Source organism: Pseudoliparis swirei, chromosome 11, assembly GCF_029220125.1.
Source record: "Pseudoliparis swirei isolate HS2019 ecotype Mariana Trench chromosome 11, NWPU_hadal_v1, whole genome shotgun sequence".
NCBI lineage: Eukaryota > Metazoa > Chordata > Actinopteri > Perciformes > Liparidae > Pseudoliparis > Pseudoliparis swirei.
In genome coordinates, this window is record NC_079398.1 from 12,809,880 (window position 1) to 12,828,243 (window position 18,364).

General features: G+C 49.2%; 1 protein-coding gene across 4 annotated transcripts in view; it reads left to right on the forward strand.

The window, feature by feature from the left end:
* Positions 1–18,364, forward strand: part of scaf8 (SR-related CTD-associated factor 8) — a 115,424-nt gene that overhangs the window by 62,899 nt on the left and 34,161 nt on the right. Inside the window, exons 1-6 of one of the 4 annotated variants that reach the window (XM_056427031.1) lie at positions 5,008–5,209; positions 8,819–8,916; positions 9,721–10,890; positions 13,994–14,447; positions 15,326–15,498; positions 16,338–16,562. In XM_056427031.1, the coding sequence (XP_056283006.1) occupies positions 9,727–10,890; positions 13,994–14,447; positions 15,326–15,498; positions 16,338–16,562 (2,016 nt within the window). In that variant the 5' untranslated portion in view covers positions 5,008–5,209; positions 8,819–8,916; positions 9,721–9,726. Of the gene's footprint in view, positions 1–5,007; positions 5,210–8,818; positions 8,917–9,720; positions 10,891–13,993; positions 14,448–15,325; positions 15,499–16,337; positions 16,563–18,364 lie in introns of those variants that run through there. The other 3 variants (XM_056427030.1, XM_056427032.1, XM_056427033.1) reach the window with 3 other exon arrangements.

Here is an 18,364-nt window from a genome sequence, read left to right on the forward strand (position 1 = left end):
ATGTGGTCAAAGAAATGCTTTAATATGGACTGTAATGACCTCGGGTAATGGCCTTCACTGGCTAACTGAGCATTAGCCGCCATTGTTATCCGTCTTACACCTTGACCACAATGAGCAAACAACCCAGACAGGCCCAGACTCGTCGACCCACCGCTAAGAGACTTGGAGCTTTCACCCGTCGGTTCGTCGCAGTCCTCGGCTTGAGCAGACATGACCGTGATGCAGAAAGTGCTGAGCAAGTACCAGTGATTGGCTTTTGCGTATCTCTCACCGACCTCCTATCACTTTTCATTGGTTTGTCGTGTTATCCATCGGATGGTCTTCTCCCCGGCACAACGAATGGGATCGGAGCGAGCGGAGTGATCCGTGTCCAGTGTGGCTTTAATAGGCCATAAAAGCAGACCCCGTTGCCAGTTTACCATGAGCGTATGGCTCGCCTTGGCATACGGCGATAACATTTGAATGACCATATCCATGAGCGTCAAACTGTCCTCCGGCTCTTAAAGGCTGGAACCACGCGTTGGCGATCCATCAGCTCCCACGGTGCCAACGCATTCGTCGTTAGATTTTGCAGCGAGCAAAAGTGTCTCTGGGGCTGGGTGGGGGCTGCTCTACACCCAGGGGTGGGGGAAGGCCACAAGGGCAAGCTCCCTCTGGCGTCAGAGCTCCTCAAGAATGCAGAGAGGGATTAATGCACGTCTGTGACAGTGATGGATGGGAAGCCACACACTAACTCACACACTAACTCACACACTCGCACACATATACCAACAGAGCATCTGTATGCAGAGTGCGTGGCCCTCCCCCACAGCAGTATACGCCGTCTTAGCAGGTGTGTGTGTCCGCTGGGACAAAGCCAGGCCCTGGTTGTTTGCCCTACTACCCCATGTAGAGCTGTATTCACCAACCGCATGTCATTTTTATGAGATATGTATCATGCTAGTTCGCCTCTGGGGCACTTTGAGCGATCATATCCGTGCTTTTCAAAAACGCAGATGAATTAATTTCTGCTCCCTCATTTTTGTGTTCTTTATTTCCCCCCCCGTTGAGTCTGGTGATTGATGCTGCTGCGTATTTCGCATTCGTGGTTTTGAGGTTTGCAACTTGCACACGTGACTTCTGCTTTTTCTGTGCGAGACCCATCGATTGCTGCGCATTGCACACGTCTCCTACCTGGCTCTCAGCGCCTCATCGTTTCCCCGTAAACCTCTGGCGGAAAAAACCGCGTGACCTCCACCAGCTGGCTCCATGCGACCGATGTTGCACCGCAATAGTCAATGATCTCTGATGGATCACCTCAAGGAGCCTGGGGAGTGTCTCGCATGGCTGCCGCAGTCCACGACAGCGGCGATTGCTATGGTAATGAGTGAGTGAGTCGTGGGCCGATCGCATTAATCACGAGAGCTCGCACCACGGTGTGTGTGACAGATTATCCTGCAGCGCACAAAGGACAGCCAGTCGATTCCTGGGGAGATAATACAGTTGGCGAATGGGTTTCAGTGCAGGTGTATTGTGGAGGCGTTTTGCACTCGTAAGCGCAAAACAGCGACGGCTTCCAAAAAGTTGAGGAGGAGGAAAAGTGTTTTGTTTTTATCGATGACGCCTGGGATTCAAACTGTCCTGCCTGAAGGTTAACAACTCATCAAACCGGTCGCTGTTCTTTTCTCTTTTCACCGCCTCCAGTGCGCTTTTGTCTCCTGTCATCGGCGGTGAGATAATTAGGTGTCTCTCCTTTACCCTTTGTTCCGAGGAAGTTGTCGTGCTTGGCCCCGCCTTCCAGGAGTGTGTGTGTGTGTGTGTGTGTGTGTGTGTGTGTGTGTGTGTGTGTGTGTGTGTGTGTGTGTGTGTGTGTGTGTGTGTGTGTGTGTGTGTGTGTGTGTGTGTGTGTGTGTGTGTGTGTGTGTGTGTGTGTGTGTGTGTGTGTGTGTGTGTGTGTGTGTGTGTTTTCACCCGTCTCTGCCTCCTTCCTTCAAAGGGTTAACCCCCAAAACCTCCTTCTGTCCATTAAGCGGCTTAATTAGCAGAAAAGCTGATTTGCACCTGCAGGCTTCCAGCTGTTTGACGGGTCTCAAACACGCTCACACACTCCATGTCTTTGTGGGAGGTGTTCGCCCCTTCATCCCTCTGCCACTCAGAACATGCAGATGTATAAGTGTACACACACACACACACACTAGTAAGCATCATATGGGTACTGACACCCCCTTGAGGATGTTGGGAGTCAGTGTGTCCCTTTCATCAGAAGATGTTTCACACCACATTTCCCTTGGATTTATACACTGCCACTGTTGGCGGAGGACAAACCTTTTGGCGCTATCCACACACACACACACACACACACGTGTCGCCCATCATTTGTAAGCAGAGAGCCCGCACAGGCTGATGACTTCTGGCTAGTTTGAGAGTTGTTGTGCCAGTCTGTAGAAAATGAACTGAGCCGGCAGCAACGGAGGCTGAAGAGATTTGAGGGATGAGGAGGCGGAGAAGACGGGACAGGGGACGGAGAGTGGGAGGGATGGCCTCCGATTGACAGAATATGAGAAACAAATATTTCACCTTCGAGATTTATCTCGTTCCCTCTTTTTTTTTTTTTTAACACACACCTTCTGTAAAAATTCAACTTTATAATGTGGGAGAATAAAGGATTTTTTCTTAATGCAAAGGAGTTCAGTTTATGAAAATATGATCTTATTTTGTACGCTACCCTCGAGTTAAAGTGACGGAGTACGTTTGTGGGTGGAAGACGAGCACCAAACAAAAGACTTGACCTTTCACCCTGACCTCTAAGCATTCCAGCGTATGTGAATTCCATCAGTCTACAACCCCCACCCCTCTGACCATGGAGTTCTAGTTTCCACTGTGTTTCGAGGCTATTTGAATCCATGCGTCTGGGTGAGGCGCTCCACTATTCTCTGAGCAATTAAGATCAATTCATTTCCTTCCCAACGGACACGTCGTTAACAAATTGCCGCAGACTGCAGTCCCCGGTGAGCGGGATAATCGATGGCATCAAACCATAAACGGCCTCCAGCTATGAGACTCCATCATGCTGCTTGGAAAGGAAGAGACAAGAAATATTAGCATGCTTACTGAAAACTCGTATTTCTCCCCCCCCCCCCAAATCGTTTCCCACACCATTCGTCAGCCCCGTTAGCATCACTCGACCGGGCGGAGCTTTTTCACCAGAGATAGATTATTCCAAGTAAACTGTCTGCGATTTAAATGTGACACAGTTCATGCATTTGACATAAATAGAGTCATTTATGAGGAAAGTTCGGGGCTCTACCTCTCAGTCTGTGAGCCGGTATGGAAGATGCTTTATGACTTGATGTTTGTAGCCAGTTTAGAGCTCCATGAGGGTCCTGGGTTTTGTTACACTGCCATTATTGGGCCATGCGGAGTCATCTTAGACCTCGGTATCAGTGAGGATTTTGAAAGCTTTACCCCAAAGCGGCAAAGCAAAGCTCTGGTGATAAGCTCTTTGAAACCTGTGTGGCCACGCGCTCAACAGTCGTGCCCCCGGATTTCCTCCTCCATGTTGAAACCTGTTCGGTGCGCCTTTTTCTTTCCACTTCCACTTTCTGTGCTCTCTTGGTCGTCAGGCAGAAAAAGGACTCGTCGGTAATTGCCTCGCTATCATGTCGTGTAACGCCACCTTCAGAAGGAAACTGTGTGAATTGTGCTCGAGTCGGGTGCCCATAGCGTAGATTTTACGGGATTGTATTTGGCTCTGGAGAGCTTGTCGGGGCCTTAATTTATCTTAATTAGCGGTCAGATAATTTTGCCTTGTGGAATTAGACTCGACATCTGCTCTGTATAAATATGAATATTCATCACAGAGCCTCCCCGTCTTCTCTTTTATTTTTTCTCTTTTCATGCCCGGACAAAGGGCTTTGAGAGGAGCTCAGACTCGGCCTATTGTGTCCTTGACGCTGTTGTTTCGTCCTGGTGAATATTAGAATATGATTCGCTGCTGACATTGTGCCCCGGAGCTGACGTCTCTACATCAAGCAGCAGACTGATGGGGGGCACTATTCCACAGCTGCTCATACAAGCGTGGCGGACTCGTGACTTTGGATGGCTGTTCAGGCCGAGGTGATTTTCGTGAGCAGAACCCCACCGAGCGCTCTAGTAGCCGAGGCTCTCGTGTTTTCCATTTGTTGGAGTGACGCTCGGGACGCTTCCGGAAGAAACTCTGGGCCCAGGAGAGAGCTGAGTCGCTCTCATGGACCACTTCTGATGCAATGTTGTGTTCTGGCGTGGCTTTCTGAATGGGTCCAGTTGACCACAGTTGGTCTCCGCTGAGACCCGGGATAGCGCTTAGTCACAACACTTTCAGAAATTCTCATTCCAGAGAAGGGTTTTGAATCCCTTTCTTGCATTTTAATGAGCTCCGCAAAATGAGATGCACATTCGGCCGCTCTTGGCCCCGAGAAACCCGTTACACGGCTCAGCCGTGTTGCGGTCTCACTTGTAATTTCCTCTTTCTCGCACCAAGCCTCTGTCTTTGCTTTTTCTTCTCCGCCTTATTCTATGGCTCACACACACACACACACACACACACACACACACACACACACACACACACACACACACACTTAATCTTAATGTCTCCCTCCCCAGTAGCTGGCTGCCTCCCTGGCCCTTGGGTCATTGTGGTATTTAGGGTCAGACAAGCTCTCCAGTCATTGCGCCCTCCCCAGTGCCTCCCAGGCAGCGTTGCAGCCATTATACGCCAGCTTGTCTAGCCCAATCGCCTCAAACGGCTATGGAAAACCGCCTTGGCTGTAACGCGCCCTGCATCCTCCTCCCAGCCAACGGAAAAGCAGGATAGAGGGAAAAACAACACGGCCGAGTAGTGGAGCCTTTCCGCAGCGGAGGCTCTAAATGGATGAGAGCTATAAAACATCCTTCTCTTCCTGAGAGGGCTCTTCTGTTGAGAACTTTTCACTTTTTCCTTCCAGCTCTCCTGCTTTTCCTCTGGGCGCTCCGTTCCCCAGGGTTACCCCGGGAGGGCTGTGATTCGCTGCCGCTTCGAAGCCAGCAGGGTGTTTCCACGTGTCGTCCAGCGTGTCAGATGTGGTGCGCGTATTGCTTTAAGACACGACGAGCCTTCGCAGGGAGAATCCACTTTGAGATCAGAGAGCACCAGATTTCTCCTTTGCAAGTTGTTCAAAGAGCTTTTTAGATGAAAGCCCGGTCCACAGAGGTAAGGGATGTTACGGGCTCTGTGTTCTATCGCTCTCTCTTCTTGTTTTTCCTATTTAGTGGACTAAGAGGAGGATGAGGGGAAGAGGTTGCATTGTGCTGCCTATCCAGATCCACAGGTGTGGGGTTCCTCTGTGTGTTTGCATGTGTGAGTGCTGTTTAGTTTCCACCCATATCTGTGAGAAAGCAGTTTGTGTTCTCGTGTTTATCTCTGCTGTGTGGTCTGCCACATGAAGATGCAACAAAGCGACTCTTTACAATCTCAGACTTCATCACTTCGCTGTGTTACACGGTCGTACGTCTCTTCTGACCGGCTCCTCGTTCTCTGAAGAGTAGAAGTGAGTTTGACAAACTCACCCCCTTTGTCTAAACTGTGTGTCTCACACTGAAGCTGGATACTTTGCTTCGTGGTATCCTGTCGAATGAGAGGGTCGGGGATTTTTTTTTTTTTTTTTTTTTAAATGTTCTTTTCTTGATATCACTCTGGAATGGCAGTGGCATACGTGTATAAATCTTTCAGAAGGCTGCCATGTCATTTTTGGTCTGGAGCCAGGCGCAGAGCTTCTAAATGTATAATGAAAAAGTCCGAAAGACACTTAACAAGCACTTTGATGGATGTTTGGTGGCTTTGGCTGAATCCACCACACAGTAATATGGGCTTTCAGCGAGTGATTCATCGTGACATTTCTCCTCAAAAGCGAGCGACAGCAGGGAAAAAAAATCTGGTTCATACGACAATAACTCGGCAGGAGACGGCCTCGTCCACTATCTCTATTCTCTTCCTGTTGTTTGCGTCCCGAGAGAACTTCTGTGGTTGTTTTTTGTGCAAGTGTGACTTTGAGTGGAGCTTAAAGCACACTGCTCCTTTAAGAGCTCAGTTGTCACGGCGCCAGAGGAAAGTAATAAGAGACGAGTCCCGTGGGCTGTGATTTGACAGGAGGAAAGCAGTGTGATTGTGTCAACAGTCACTTCCAATAACATGACCTCATATGTTCCTCGTTCACGGCATCATAATTCAAAAGTGTGAAGCCTTGCTGGTACTCCATTCTGTAATCTTCGTTCCCTCTGTATTTGTTGCCTGCATTGTGGATTTATGATTGTGAGAAGCACGTGGTTAACCCATATTTTCTGCATTATTGCACAACTGCACTTCTTTTGGGAAGCCATTAAAAACGATATTTCTGTATCTGCCATGTTTGATGGCAGAGCAGGTTAAGGAAAGTGCACTAACAGCATCATCACAGCGCTGTGAGGCGGAGGTGTCTGGGGAGTCGCCCTGTGTTTCACACTGCTGTGTCAGGAGTCCCAAGTTTAGATTCAAGGACTCAAGGGTCACAATTGCCAACGTAGTTCTTCCGACGTTCGAAGGAGGTTATAGTGTTCACCAAATGCACGCTGGTCTTCATGTCGGGGGGGGGGGGGAAAAAGTCAGTTTCTTACTCGACACAATGCCTCCGTGTTCCTACTGTTTACACCGCGTCAAGGTGTGGCCGGTTCCTCACAGCTCGCCCGAGCTGCAGACCTCAGACGCACACGCTGCCAGACTAAACGTGGCGCTGATACGTTGGGAGTCGTCGAGGGGCGGCCTGAGAAGAATGCCAGGTCATGGGGGCGGTGTCGAAGGAGCGTTGGGGTGGCAGTGGTCCCTCGGCCCCGGAGCAGATGGTTTACAAGCCCTATTGACGGGAACAGAGGACTGAAGGGGAAGGAGGGTGGGAGCGTTTGGACTGGGTTGAGCTCAAAGGAAGACTCGTCTTGTTGTTCTCCCAGTCGCACAATACTGCAGTTCAAGTTGCAGCAGAAGGCAAACGTGTGTGCTGGCAGGCCTTTGAGCCTTTTTTTGTTCATACCCACATCCCTGCTCCCTGTGAATGAAGTTTGCAAAAAGGGGTTTTAAAAGAAAGCTCTGACAAGTTCGTCAACCAGCTGTATGCGGAGTTCTCGTGCTCCCTTGGTCTAAACTCCGCAGAGAGCATCGTTTAGTTACGCTCCATTCATGTGTCGGGAGACTTGAAATCCTTTTCATTTTCCCTTTCTCGCTTCCAGATGCAAGGCACACGGGGAATTCAGTCAGAAACGTGCCCGTCTTCCAGCAGGTTTCTCGGTTAATGAAGAGGAATCGAATGCCTCCATGAGCACGATGAACTTCTGTTTGCCTCGGGTCCATGTGAACCGTGGCCCTCGCTCCTAGAGAATAACAAAGATGGAAATTATTAGTGTGTTACTGGCAGACAGCTGCTTGGATTGGCGGGTTCGGGGGTTGCAGTGCCGAGACTAATCCTCCTTGTATCGGTGCTGATGTCACCCTTTTTAACTCGTGACGAACAGAGCTAGTGTTTGATTGATCCTCTGATCATCTCGGTGTGAGGGTTCAATTTCACGACCAGTCCTACATGTCTTCAGCCAAGTTTCCGGGAGTGGCTCCTTGACATGTTTGTTCTTTCTTTTCTTTCGTACACGTTAGTCGGGGTCTTACCCCTGTCCATGAACTTCAGGGAGTTAGTACCTCATATGCTTTCCATTTAAAATATTCAAGTCCCCCTGAAATCTCCCTCTCAACTTCATGTATGTTCTCTCTTACTGTCGTACATTTACTCAGCCAACACTATTTAATCTGGTCTCACAGTTCAGGTGCATTCAAGCAGGAGCAGATAACGGCAGATCACTTAATCCTGAAGGTTAGGGCTTTTGGCACGGGGTGTTTACACGGTATCCGTACGCATTCTGTACGTGTGCTGCCAGGCTTAGACAAGTTAGCACTATCCAAAGGGCTTCCTGGAGTGAGAGCTACATGCATGTCAGTGGGCTACACTACACACACATAGTCTCGCTGCTTCCCAGAAGCTCCCCGGTGCCTCCGCATAGAGAGCGCTCATGAGACGTTTCTGGATCCTGCCCTCCGGACAAATTTGGCAGTGACGAATGAAGGAAAGAGAGAAAAAAAAAGGAGCAGGCTAGGATTCCTATTTAAAAATAAACAGACTGGGTAAACTGTAGCCGGCTTTCAAAAAAACGTTCCCAATTCTGATCAAAGATGACGTTGTTTACTTGCGGGATGGTGGAAGAACGCCGCCAATGTTCAAGTTCGGGATGGTCCATTTGAGGAGGGATTTTGGGGCTTGGACTGAATTGTTTTTCTTCGTCATACCGTAGAGCCAAGGGTGGCACTGATGTGTTGTCTTATCGTACACAACTCAGTTGATGTGATATGACTGGGAACTTGCTTGGAGTGAAGTTCATCGGATACTTTGGAGCTGGATAGTTGATACAGAGGAAACATTTCGTCTTGAGGATATTAGCTGAATAATCTTTTTCCAAACCTGCCAATAAGATCAATGTTTTTTTTTCTCCCTCCGCATACAGAACATCTCAAATTACAGCAAGTGAGACCACAGATGCCGTTTCAGTATTGCACTGGCTTTGTTTGTCCCAGTGAGAAACGCGTCTGGCTGCCTCCCAAACACTGTCTTCTCCCAAATGCTGTGGATTAGGTCGACTCTTTAAGTGGCACGCCTGTTATCAAACAAGGAGCTTATTACTTTTGGTAAACTACAGTCCTGTAGAAAGAGACTAAGCACTAAGTCAACGTCTCTCTCTCTGTGTGTTTCAGATGAGCCGGAGGACAAAGGAATGAATTTGCACTGAGGAATGAGGCTGAGGGAACCGTGCACATAGGAGCTCCAATCTGAAGAGAGACTTTTCAGACAGGTGAGTCTGCCGCCTTCATATCGGGGTTGCCGATAATAACGTGCTTGATGTAACCTATGTGACTTTGGTACACACATTCAAATTTGTCAATTTTCTTTTTACAATTCAAATATATGTGAACTTTAAAACCGACATTATGCACCTTGTCCTCTGGTGTTAAATAGCCAAACGGGTCTGGTGTTCATGTTGTAGAAAGGTTTCTCCTAATCTACTTTGTGTGCTAATTGAAAGACTTGAAGACAGTTGAAGGTATTAGGCCTAACCTGTGATGCTCAACAGACAGCAGCCGATACAACCCTGTCTCTAACCAGCGCTATCTGCTATAGCATCAACTCTGTAATTAAATGTCTGTGTGACGGTCTGGAAGGGATTTCACATCGTCCTAAACTCGGTCTCGCATAACAACCATGGCCGCATAAAGCTTGTTCATCTAAATTGACTTTTCTATAGAAAGAATGGATGAATGTAATAAAAGAAGAGAAGGAAGCGGGGATGCTATTCGGGTTAATGACCAAATGTGATAGAATTACATCCAGCTATTCTCTCTGAAAGGAAGATATTACACCCACTGCTGTTGTATCCTGGAAACAGTCACTGGAAATGAAATGGTTATGTGTGTCTGGTTTTATGCGAGTGCAGTCATTATTGTTTCTGAGTAATAAGTTAATTGTACGTCTCTGATGAACTGGCATTCAGTCATACCATGGCATGTATATTATACTTATTTGGGAGTAACAGAATTTTCCAGGAGCAAAATGCCAGTGACATTATGATTTTGATTCCTTTTTTCCCCATTTTTTCCAGGCAGCAATGGGAAATTCAGAGAGCCAATATAGCATCCAGGGCCCCAAAGGCACCAGCTTTGTCTTCCCCGGGAAACCGAAGTCATGCTCACGGAAGCTCCACTCAGCCAAAGATGACGCTATGTCGCCCCACACGTGGTGGAAGAGTGCCCCGTTGGGCTCAGGGTACAAGACCAGGTGTGTTGGCCGTGGCTGTCTGTCCCCTCCCAAAAGCAGACCGCCTTACTCCCCGAGGCACTGTGACTACGTCTCAAAGGGGACACGGGGCAGCCCGGGCGACCGCCGCTGGCATCGGTCGCCTCGATTTGGTACGCGGAGGCGGCATATGCCGGATGAGTACGAAGACAACCCATACGGGGCCGATCTTAATGGGTGCACTCTGAATGGACAAACCGACGAGCGCGAGGCTTTAGAGGAACAGAGCAGCCCACGGGTGGTGATAAAGAAGGATGGCAGTCTCAGGGTGGAGTTCACCAACACCTCGGGCAATCCCGTGCTCCTGGACGGGGCTTCTGGCCCCGTACAGCTCCTCAAGTTCTCCCCCAACCTGCAGGCAGCCTTCACTCCCAGTCTGCCTGGCTCCAGTGGGAGTCAGCAGGACGGCCACCACAGCGGCCCACCTCCGACCTCCGCCTCCTCCACGGCCAGGACCAGCAAGGGCAGCTCCCTGAGCTCTGATGGCTCTTGGTACGACTCTCCCTGGGGGCCCAGCACAGAGCTGTGCGAGCAGGACCAGCCCCGCTCTGTCAGCAGGACGTCGGTCCACTCCCCCACGCATCAACTTGACTCCTTCACTGAACAGTCTCCCCCCGTGTCCATGACAGACTTCGATAAGGACTCCACGATGGCTGCCACCTTCCCGACAGCCAGTGACCCGTCCTCCCGTTTACATCCGCCTCCTTCGGGCCAGAGGCCACACAGAGCTTCTTTTGCCTCTGTCCTGGATGTTCCACTGGAGGAAGAATCTTCTGAGGCCTGCCAGTACTCATCATACACCCTGCCCTGCCGCAGGCCCAAAGCTCACACCGCGGGCGAGGATCTCGACCGGCATCCTGACCAGGAGCAGGGTGGACCTGATTCTGGCTTCAATAAAAAAGACTCCATCAAAAACCGCATGCGGCGCTTTAGTGACTGGACAGGAAGCCTCAGCCGCAAGAAGAGGAAGTCTCAGGTACGTTTGGCAGGGTCATATTTATTTAGTTTTGTGCTTGGCAGTTTTTTAAATGGTTTTGACTCGTGGGTTCACACAGGGATCTTATCCACACGGGATGTAGAACATACACGTTGCATCGATGTTGTGTTCGTAGGTGACCCTGACTTATAGCCCTCACAGCACACATAGAGACACGCGTCATCCTCTTGTTGTGGCCTTAGAGCGGCATCTTGTTAGACGGCTGAGGGGACCAGTAACAGCCGTACACAGACAGTTTCCGGTCTGGCAAGGTTGATTTGATCGCAAGCCTCAGCGGTGGTCTTGGCATGGCAAGGAACCAACCACCGTCCTCTGGTGCTTGGCACTGCAACACCAGCTGTCCGGAGACAGGGGAACAGTGGGGCGGCACGAAATAAAAATCAGTAAGGCAGCCCGAGCTGGGCACTAGTTTGTTTTTGTGGCGCTTGAACGAGGATGCGTAAGACATGGATGATCCTCAGAGGAAGAGAGGCGCAGGGCTTATGTGCAGGTTTCATGATGACTGTATCTGGGTGGGTACATTTGAAGTATTCTTGCATACTGATTGTTTGTGGTTATTTGATGTTTCTACGGCACTTGTCGCATGTTGATGTCTTTATGTCTTTTTGTTTGCTGTCAGACTTGTAGGCTCCGAGGTTTAACTGAATGGTATTAAGTGTTTTTTTAGCCTTAGTAGTCATCAGCCCATTAATGTCATGTCATTGAAAAGGGTTTTATGTTAACTGATGGCTGAAGTGCATATATATATATATATATGTGTATGTATATATACGTATATACTGTATATGGATGTATGTGTGTGTGCTGATATATATTTCCCAGTAGTAAAATGATACTTGTCCAGGCAGAGGTCAGATGAGAGGTTTGAAATAACCACAAGTTGTCTGCATGTTGTCCGCACGTGAAACTAGAAACTATGCGATTCTTAATAGCTACGTTCTTAATAGCTTTAATTTGAAATAAAACGTTTATTGGAGCGAAGCCTGAACTCATGTCCCGATCTGTCTTTGAGGCTTGAAAGCGATTGTTTCTGCATTAATTCGTTTAGCTTTGGCTTGGAAGAGTTTTAAGAACCCTGTTTGGGCCGTGCCAAGAGAATAGCTGTAAGCCTCCGAGAGGCTCTGTTAGAGTGAAACTAAATCCTCGCGGAGGGTTGAACTCCGCCCCTCCTCTAATGTTAATGAATGACTTGTGGTTGTTCTGGCTTTTGTGTGGCGCAGACTTCTCGGACTCCCCTCCGCGGACCCTCAGAGTGAATCTGCTAACAGGGATTGGTGTGCAGTCAGTTGGGTCTGACAACAGACCAGAGGACCAAATGGAACCATTGTGGTATTCAGATGGCATTCTCTTCTTCTTAGGGGAAGCATTTGTGAGCTTCTCCTTGTGTTTAAACCGCAGTTAATGCATTGGAATGTACGAGATACTTTGCCTTGACGCTGTGACTCCACCCTGACGCATACGCAGTCGACTTCATTTGAAGTGTTCCGCAGCTTTCACTTGGATTAGTTATGTCTACATCTAAATCTCCGGCTTGCCCTCACACCATGCTAAGCTATAGTTGTGTGTTGGCGCCTGACTGTTTCGAAGAGACTATAGCACCCGCAGATTATTACTTCAGTCTTTGTTATCCAGAAATTAAGCTGATTAACAGCTGTTTTAGCAGAAATCCCCCTTGAAGCTCCTAAATGAGGCGTGACTACTAGGAGACAATACAATCCAATGCGCCAGCATCCGTGGCGAGTTATGAACATTTGGCTTAGTTTCATTTAGAATAATTCAACGAGCAAAAAGAAGATAAGAAGCAGTGTTCTCTTTAAAGTGACTAAGCTGCTTCAAACTGGTCTTCATGCTGAGTTTCCTCGGCCCTCTGGGGGCCATTTTGTTCCCTGCCCAACCCTCTGTGGCATATGTCTGATCACAGTGCCTCCTTTCAGTGCAAGTCGACCCACATCAGGAGCACCTCCAGCTGTGGTTCCCCTCCACCTGAACTCCAGGGCTCCGCTGTGGGTTTAAAGGTCACGCCTGTAACCCTGGTGTCAAAGGCCAAGGACCTGCTTGTAAAGAAAAGCAGCTGGCGGAGAACTGCCAGAGGGTGGACACATCTCGGCTGTGTCCACGAAAGGAAAGCTGAAAAACACCCATCCTGTGCTCAGGAGACATGTTCCTACATCTACATCAGTGTCTTCACGTCCTCAACCGAACGCTGCGGCTCCAACGGGTTCGGTGCCGCCCTGTAGCTAAACAGGAACCTGTGGGAATCAATAAAGCATTACCTTGCTGTTTTTTTTCTCCATATAAGCACCATCCTATTTTAGTTTTTGCCCATCCAACTTTTAATTGTAAGCATCAACAATAGGAATATAGCATTCACAAGGATGCAGAAGGAATGGGCGAAGCAGCAGAGCGAAACACGGGAACACGCGAAGATGGCGGATGAACTCCGGCATGACGGCGCATACTCTGTCTGCATGCTGAGGAGCACTCCACTCCCTTGCCAGGGACAGAATCAATGCCGCAATCTCGTCAAGTGTAGGTAGGCTGTCATTAGACATGAAAGAGCGCAATTCCATCAAGTGTTCATTTGAGGAGTTGGGAATCCACGGCAGGCCTCAAATGACATGAAATTGTCTGAGTCTGGAGGGTTCCAACCTCCCAGTTGCCAGCACAGGAAATGTGTCCCACTTTCTCAGCCCTAGCAATAGATTTAGAGACTGTAATGCCGACTTTGAAGATTTTTAAAATATATTTTTTCACGTTCCTCCTCCACTTTTGCGACGGCCTGGGGCCGATTTGAAAGACACACGGTTTGATCGATGTCCCAATGCAAGCTGGCGTTCGGAGGTGTGCGCCTCTGGGGGGGAACATGGTGGAACATGGCTTTTGAATTCATGTCGGGAACAAAACAACTCTCTTTATCAGTTTGAAAAGCTCAAAACCAGTCGAACACCTCTCATGGTGACTCATCAGTGAGACTACGTGGGTTTTGTTTCGTGATCAAAACCCACGAGCTCACCTTTCTCCAACATGGTTCATCCTTCGTCCACTCGCATCTCACGCTCCTCTCACCTTTCCCCAACTTCAGGAGTCCAGGTACAAGGACCTGAGCGACGCCTTGGACAGCGGGGTCGATGGCCTGACTGCAGACACCAGCTCCCACTCTCAGGTCTCCAGCCTCCTCTGGTTCCCAGGAGCCTCCAGGGCCCAGTCATCAGGGGCCCTCCACCAATCGACCAGCGACGCCCTCCGCCAGAACATCTATGAGAACTTCATGAGGGAGCTTGAGACTGGCACTGGAAAGGGGGGAGGGGGAGGCGGAGAGAGGAGAGAAGCATCCACGGGCACCGAGGAGGGGGAGAGCAGCAGCGAGTCGGCCGAGGGCTCCCTCGAGCAGCTGGATCTGCTGTTTGAAAAGGAGCAGGGGGTGGTCCGACGGGCCGGGTGGCTTTCCTTTAAACCCCTCGTCACTCTGCACAAGGACAGGAAGCTGGAGCTGGTGAACCGCCGCAAGTGGAAGCAGTACTGGGTGACCCTGAAAGGTGAGCGTGGGTTGGGGAGGAGGAGGTTTTGCCCGCGAGGGGAAACAATCAGGCAACTTGAAATTGAGTCAGAGAATGTGCCACCTTGTGGTTTAAAAAAATAATTCACATGCACGTCGATTATCATAGTTTTAGGAGCATCATTCAGTTTTTTTCAATAACTTTTTTATTTTGCATTTTCCACAAACAGATTAGTCCTTGACATCGAGAAAAAAAAGATGTATATATATCTACAACAAAATAAAATCAGCACACATGCAAATCTATCCATATCCACATACACACCCGCCCCACATTCCCACCATCCCCTCCCACATGTTTATACTTATACATCTACCCTCCAAGAGTAGGACCCAATGAGGAGGGAGGGAAGGACCAAACAATCAAACTAAGTACAACCAAATGATAAGCATTAAATACAAAATGAAATCAAATCATTCAGTTTTTGAGGAGCAGGTGGGTCCCTCTTTGTACTTCCTCTGAACAGTTATGTCCGTGGCCATGGCATCACACTGGACATTGAGGGATTCTCATTCCATCCCACCCTAAAAGCTTCTCGGGACTTATGCCGTTGCTTCTCACCAAATGGATAAAGTTAAGGCCACTGCTAAGTGTACACTGCAGCATACTCTTGGAAGTAAAACAAACGCAGGATGGAATAAGCAAGGACACTGTTGTTATTCGTGATCTTTTGGAAGTCTGTAAAACTTTTCTTTTAACCCAGTTCTTGCAGAACTTTTACAAGGACATTTTTTCCGTAAACCATGACGTGGCAGCTGTATAAAACCCAAACGCTTGGAGTCTAGAGAATGTTGTTTTCCCGCCTGTCTTACTCATCCCATCTCTCTGCGTCTGCACCTCTTCTCCGTCGTGTCCAGGTTGTACGTTGCTGTTCTACGAGACCTACGGTAAAGGCTCTCTGGAGCAGGAGCTGTCGCCTCGCTACGCCCTCCTCGCCGAGGACGGCGTCGTCCAGGCCGTTCCGGAGCACCCCAAAAAGGAGAATGTTTTCTGCCTCAGCAACTCGTACGGAGACGTCTACCTCTTCCAGGTGAAGCCCGCCGGTTGACACACTGCTCCTGATGGAAGGTTTCTCTGAAACATTGTCGCTGATGATTTGGAAGCTTCAAATCCTCAGTGATGCATCTTCAGAACGCAGTCGGCAGAGAAATATGCAGCATGTTATTTTTTTCGAAGAGTTGCAGAGCATGTCGTATAATTAGACCAGACACACAGCATTTAGCTGCCCCTCTCTGGAGTGTCGCATGTGAAATTGGGAAGGACTTGACAGTAAAGTGCCCAACCCTCCCAGCTCAGCGTCTGAGAGGACCTCCCGTCTGCCCGTTCTGCTCGCTGACCTACATATCACGAGCAAAGTCATGTCCAGTCTCGGCTCTTTGCGCGAAGCCCCCTCCATTAAAAAGTTCCCCCGACTGCAATGTCCAGACCTACATCGAATAAAATGGTTCTGCGTACGGCTGACATGCCCCCCCCCCACCTGAGGCAAGCGGAGAGAAGATCCGCTGGATAGCATGAAGACAGCTTGGGGTTCTCACTTTTGTTTCCACTCACATGGCCTGTTGAGCGTGAGTCTTTCTCAACCTAAAGGGGGTTCAAAGAATTTCTCAACCGATGGGCGTCCTCCGAGTGAATCGCCGTACGGTGATCATCTTATTAACGGGGGAAATGTGTGTTTGATTTCGGCAACAGTTCATAACCTGCGCTTTCTCACAGGCACCGTTAATCACGACGCCTTTTTTTTATTGATCCGGCAAAGCCCAGCTTACCACCCAATGATCTTATTGTGATGTATAAGTAACACGATAGCAGGCTTAGCATTTCTGAATGGAACGGGAATATTGGTCTCAATTGAACTCCTCACCCATCCAGGCCGGCAACCAGACCGACCTGGAGAACTGGGTGACGGCCATTCATTCTGCCAGCGCCTCGCTGCTGGCCAAGCGCCAGGGGAAGGAGGACACGGTGCGCCTGCTGCGGAGCCAGGTCCGTGGCCTTCTGCAGAAGATCGACATGGACGGGAAGATGAAGAAGATGGCCAAGCTGCAGCTGACGGTGGTCAGCGACCCCAAGAACCGCAAGGCTATTGAGAACCAGGTGAGGTGGCCAGAGTGAGACATGAGTGGGAATTTACGCTCGCATCACTGAGAACACCGGAGGCCTCTCTGCCACTGTACACCGCATTACCGACGAGTTGTTGTTCCACGAGATACGTGTAGCGGCCACGTGATGTGCCTTACCTCATGTGTGACTGCAGGGACAAGCCTGTGCTTATTTTTGTCTGTGGGTGGGTGAAGTGGCCTAAATGCATGAGTCCCCAAACGCATCACGAGGGCCCCATGGGAGCGGCTCGCACCCCGAGCGTCAGATCGAGATTCCAGATGTTTCCTGGTAATGGGCTCTCGACGTGCATTATCCTCGTCCTCCTGCTCACAGCCTCGGGGAGAATCCAAAGCACCCAGCGCTGTGCTGTAGCCTACACACAGCAGATTACTGATGGGGGTAAGAAGCCCGGAGTCTATAGCTCGGCAAGAACCCAACGGCTTCTACGAGAACTTGGTGTTTGTCGTCAAATGAGCAGGAGTTATTCTCTCTTTTTTGTACTGTAAATGAGTTGGCCGTTGACTTGTGTCTCTTTCTTGTGTGCTCTGCCTAGCTGCAAGGGTTTGTGTTTTGTCAGCTGCTCATGTCGGTGTGCACAAACTGCTTCTTCAAAATAGATACTTATAGGAAGGGCTGTTATTTGGTGTTTGGTTAGAGGGCACCCGAGTGGAAACATGAGTGTGTCCTGTGAAAAACAAGCAAGAAAGACTCTCAGACGGAGACGTCACTGCCTGCCTGTGTGATCTGCTTTCGATTATCCAGGATGCCACCTCAGAGGAGACAAAGAGAGGCAGACGGGGTTGGAGTCAATGATGGGGTCAGAGGGCTGTGGGACAGGACTCTGATACAGGCGCCCCGAGGCCGATGATAGCTTGAAGGTTTCGGTGGGGTTGTACTTTGATGTCGTCCACCCCCACTCCCGTCTGTTGAAATCTGTGCCAGTAGATCTCGTTTGAAGACTGTCCTTGCCCCCTTTCACATACTTATGCTCACGTACACACACACACACACATGCACGAACGCGCCCGTACACTTAACGATCAAGTTGCATAGAAGGACTTATTATGCATTAGGGCTTTTTAGAGCGAGCCAGGGGCAGATGTTAAAGAGGAGGAAAAAGAAAAGATGAGAATCTGTGAAAAGAAAGCCTTTTGTCTGCCGGGTTTAATGGCTCTGAAATTAATGTAAATAAGTTGTGCTCGCGGGCCAGATGGGCCCGGGCATGTTCGCTTTTCGCTGGTGTCGGCTGATTGTCTCACTGCACTCATTGGGGCCTGCTAAATGCATGATGCATAAAGCCGGTCATCAGTGACGCACCCCTGGCAGGAATCATCACATTTTATGCACAGGGCTATTATAGAGCATCCTTATATGATCTCTAGCCCACAACAACAGCTGGTAATTATCTCGTAACTACAGTCGGCTACAGAGTAAAACGAGGCCGCAGCAACTGTGACCACAAGTGACATTTATGGGATAATAAAATAATGACATAAACTCTCAGAAACTTTGTGCTTAATAATATATGAATGAATGCAACCATACTGATTGTACAGATATTAAAGTTTATATGTGTTTTCTTTGCTAGCAGTTGTCTTCATGGTCCAAGTCTGGCATGGGAATAATGGCCGGCTGTTATTGACTTGAGGCTTGTTAAGCCAGGCCACCTGTACAGCTGTGTACACAGGCGCTTGTGTTTTAGTACGTAGCCCAGTATGGTCCCGTTGTGATTTCTGTTCTTCGCCGAAGATGTTTCAATAGTCAGAGGTTTTATAAACCACCAGCCTCCTGCGTCG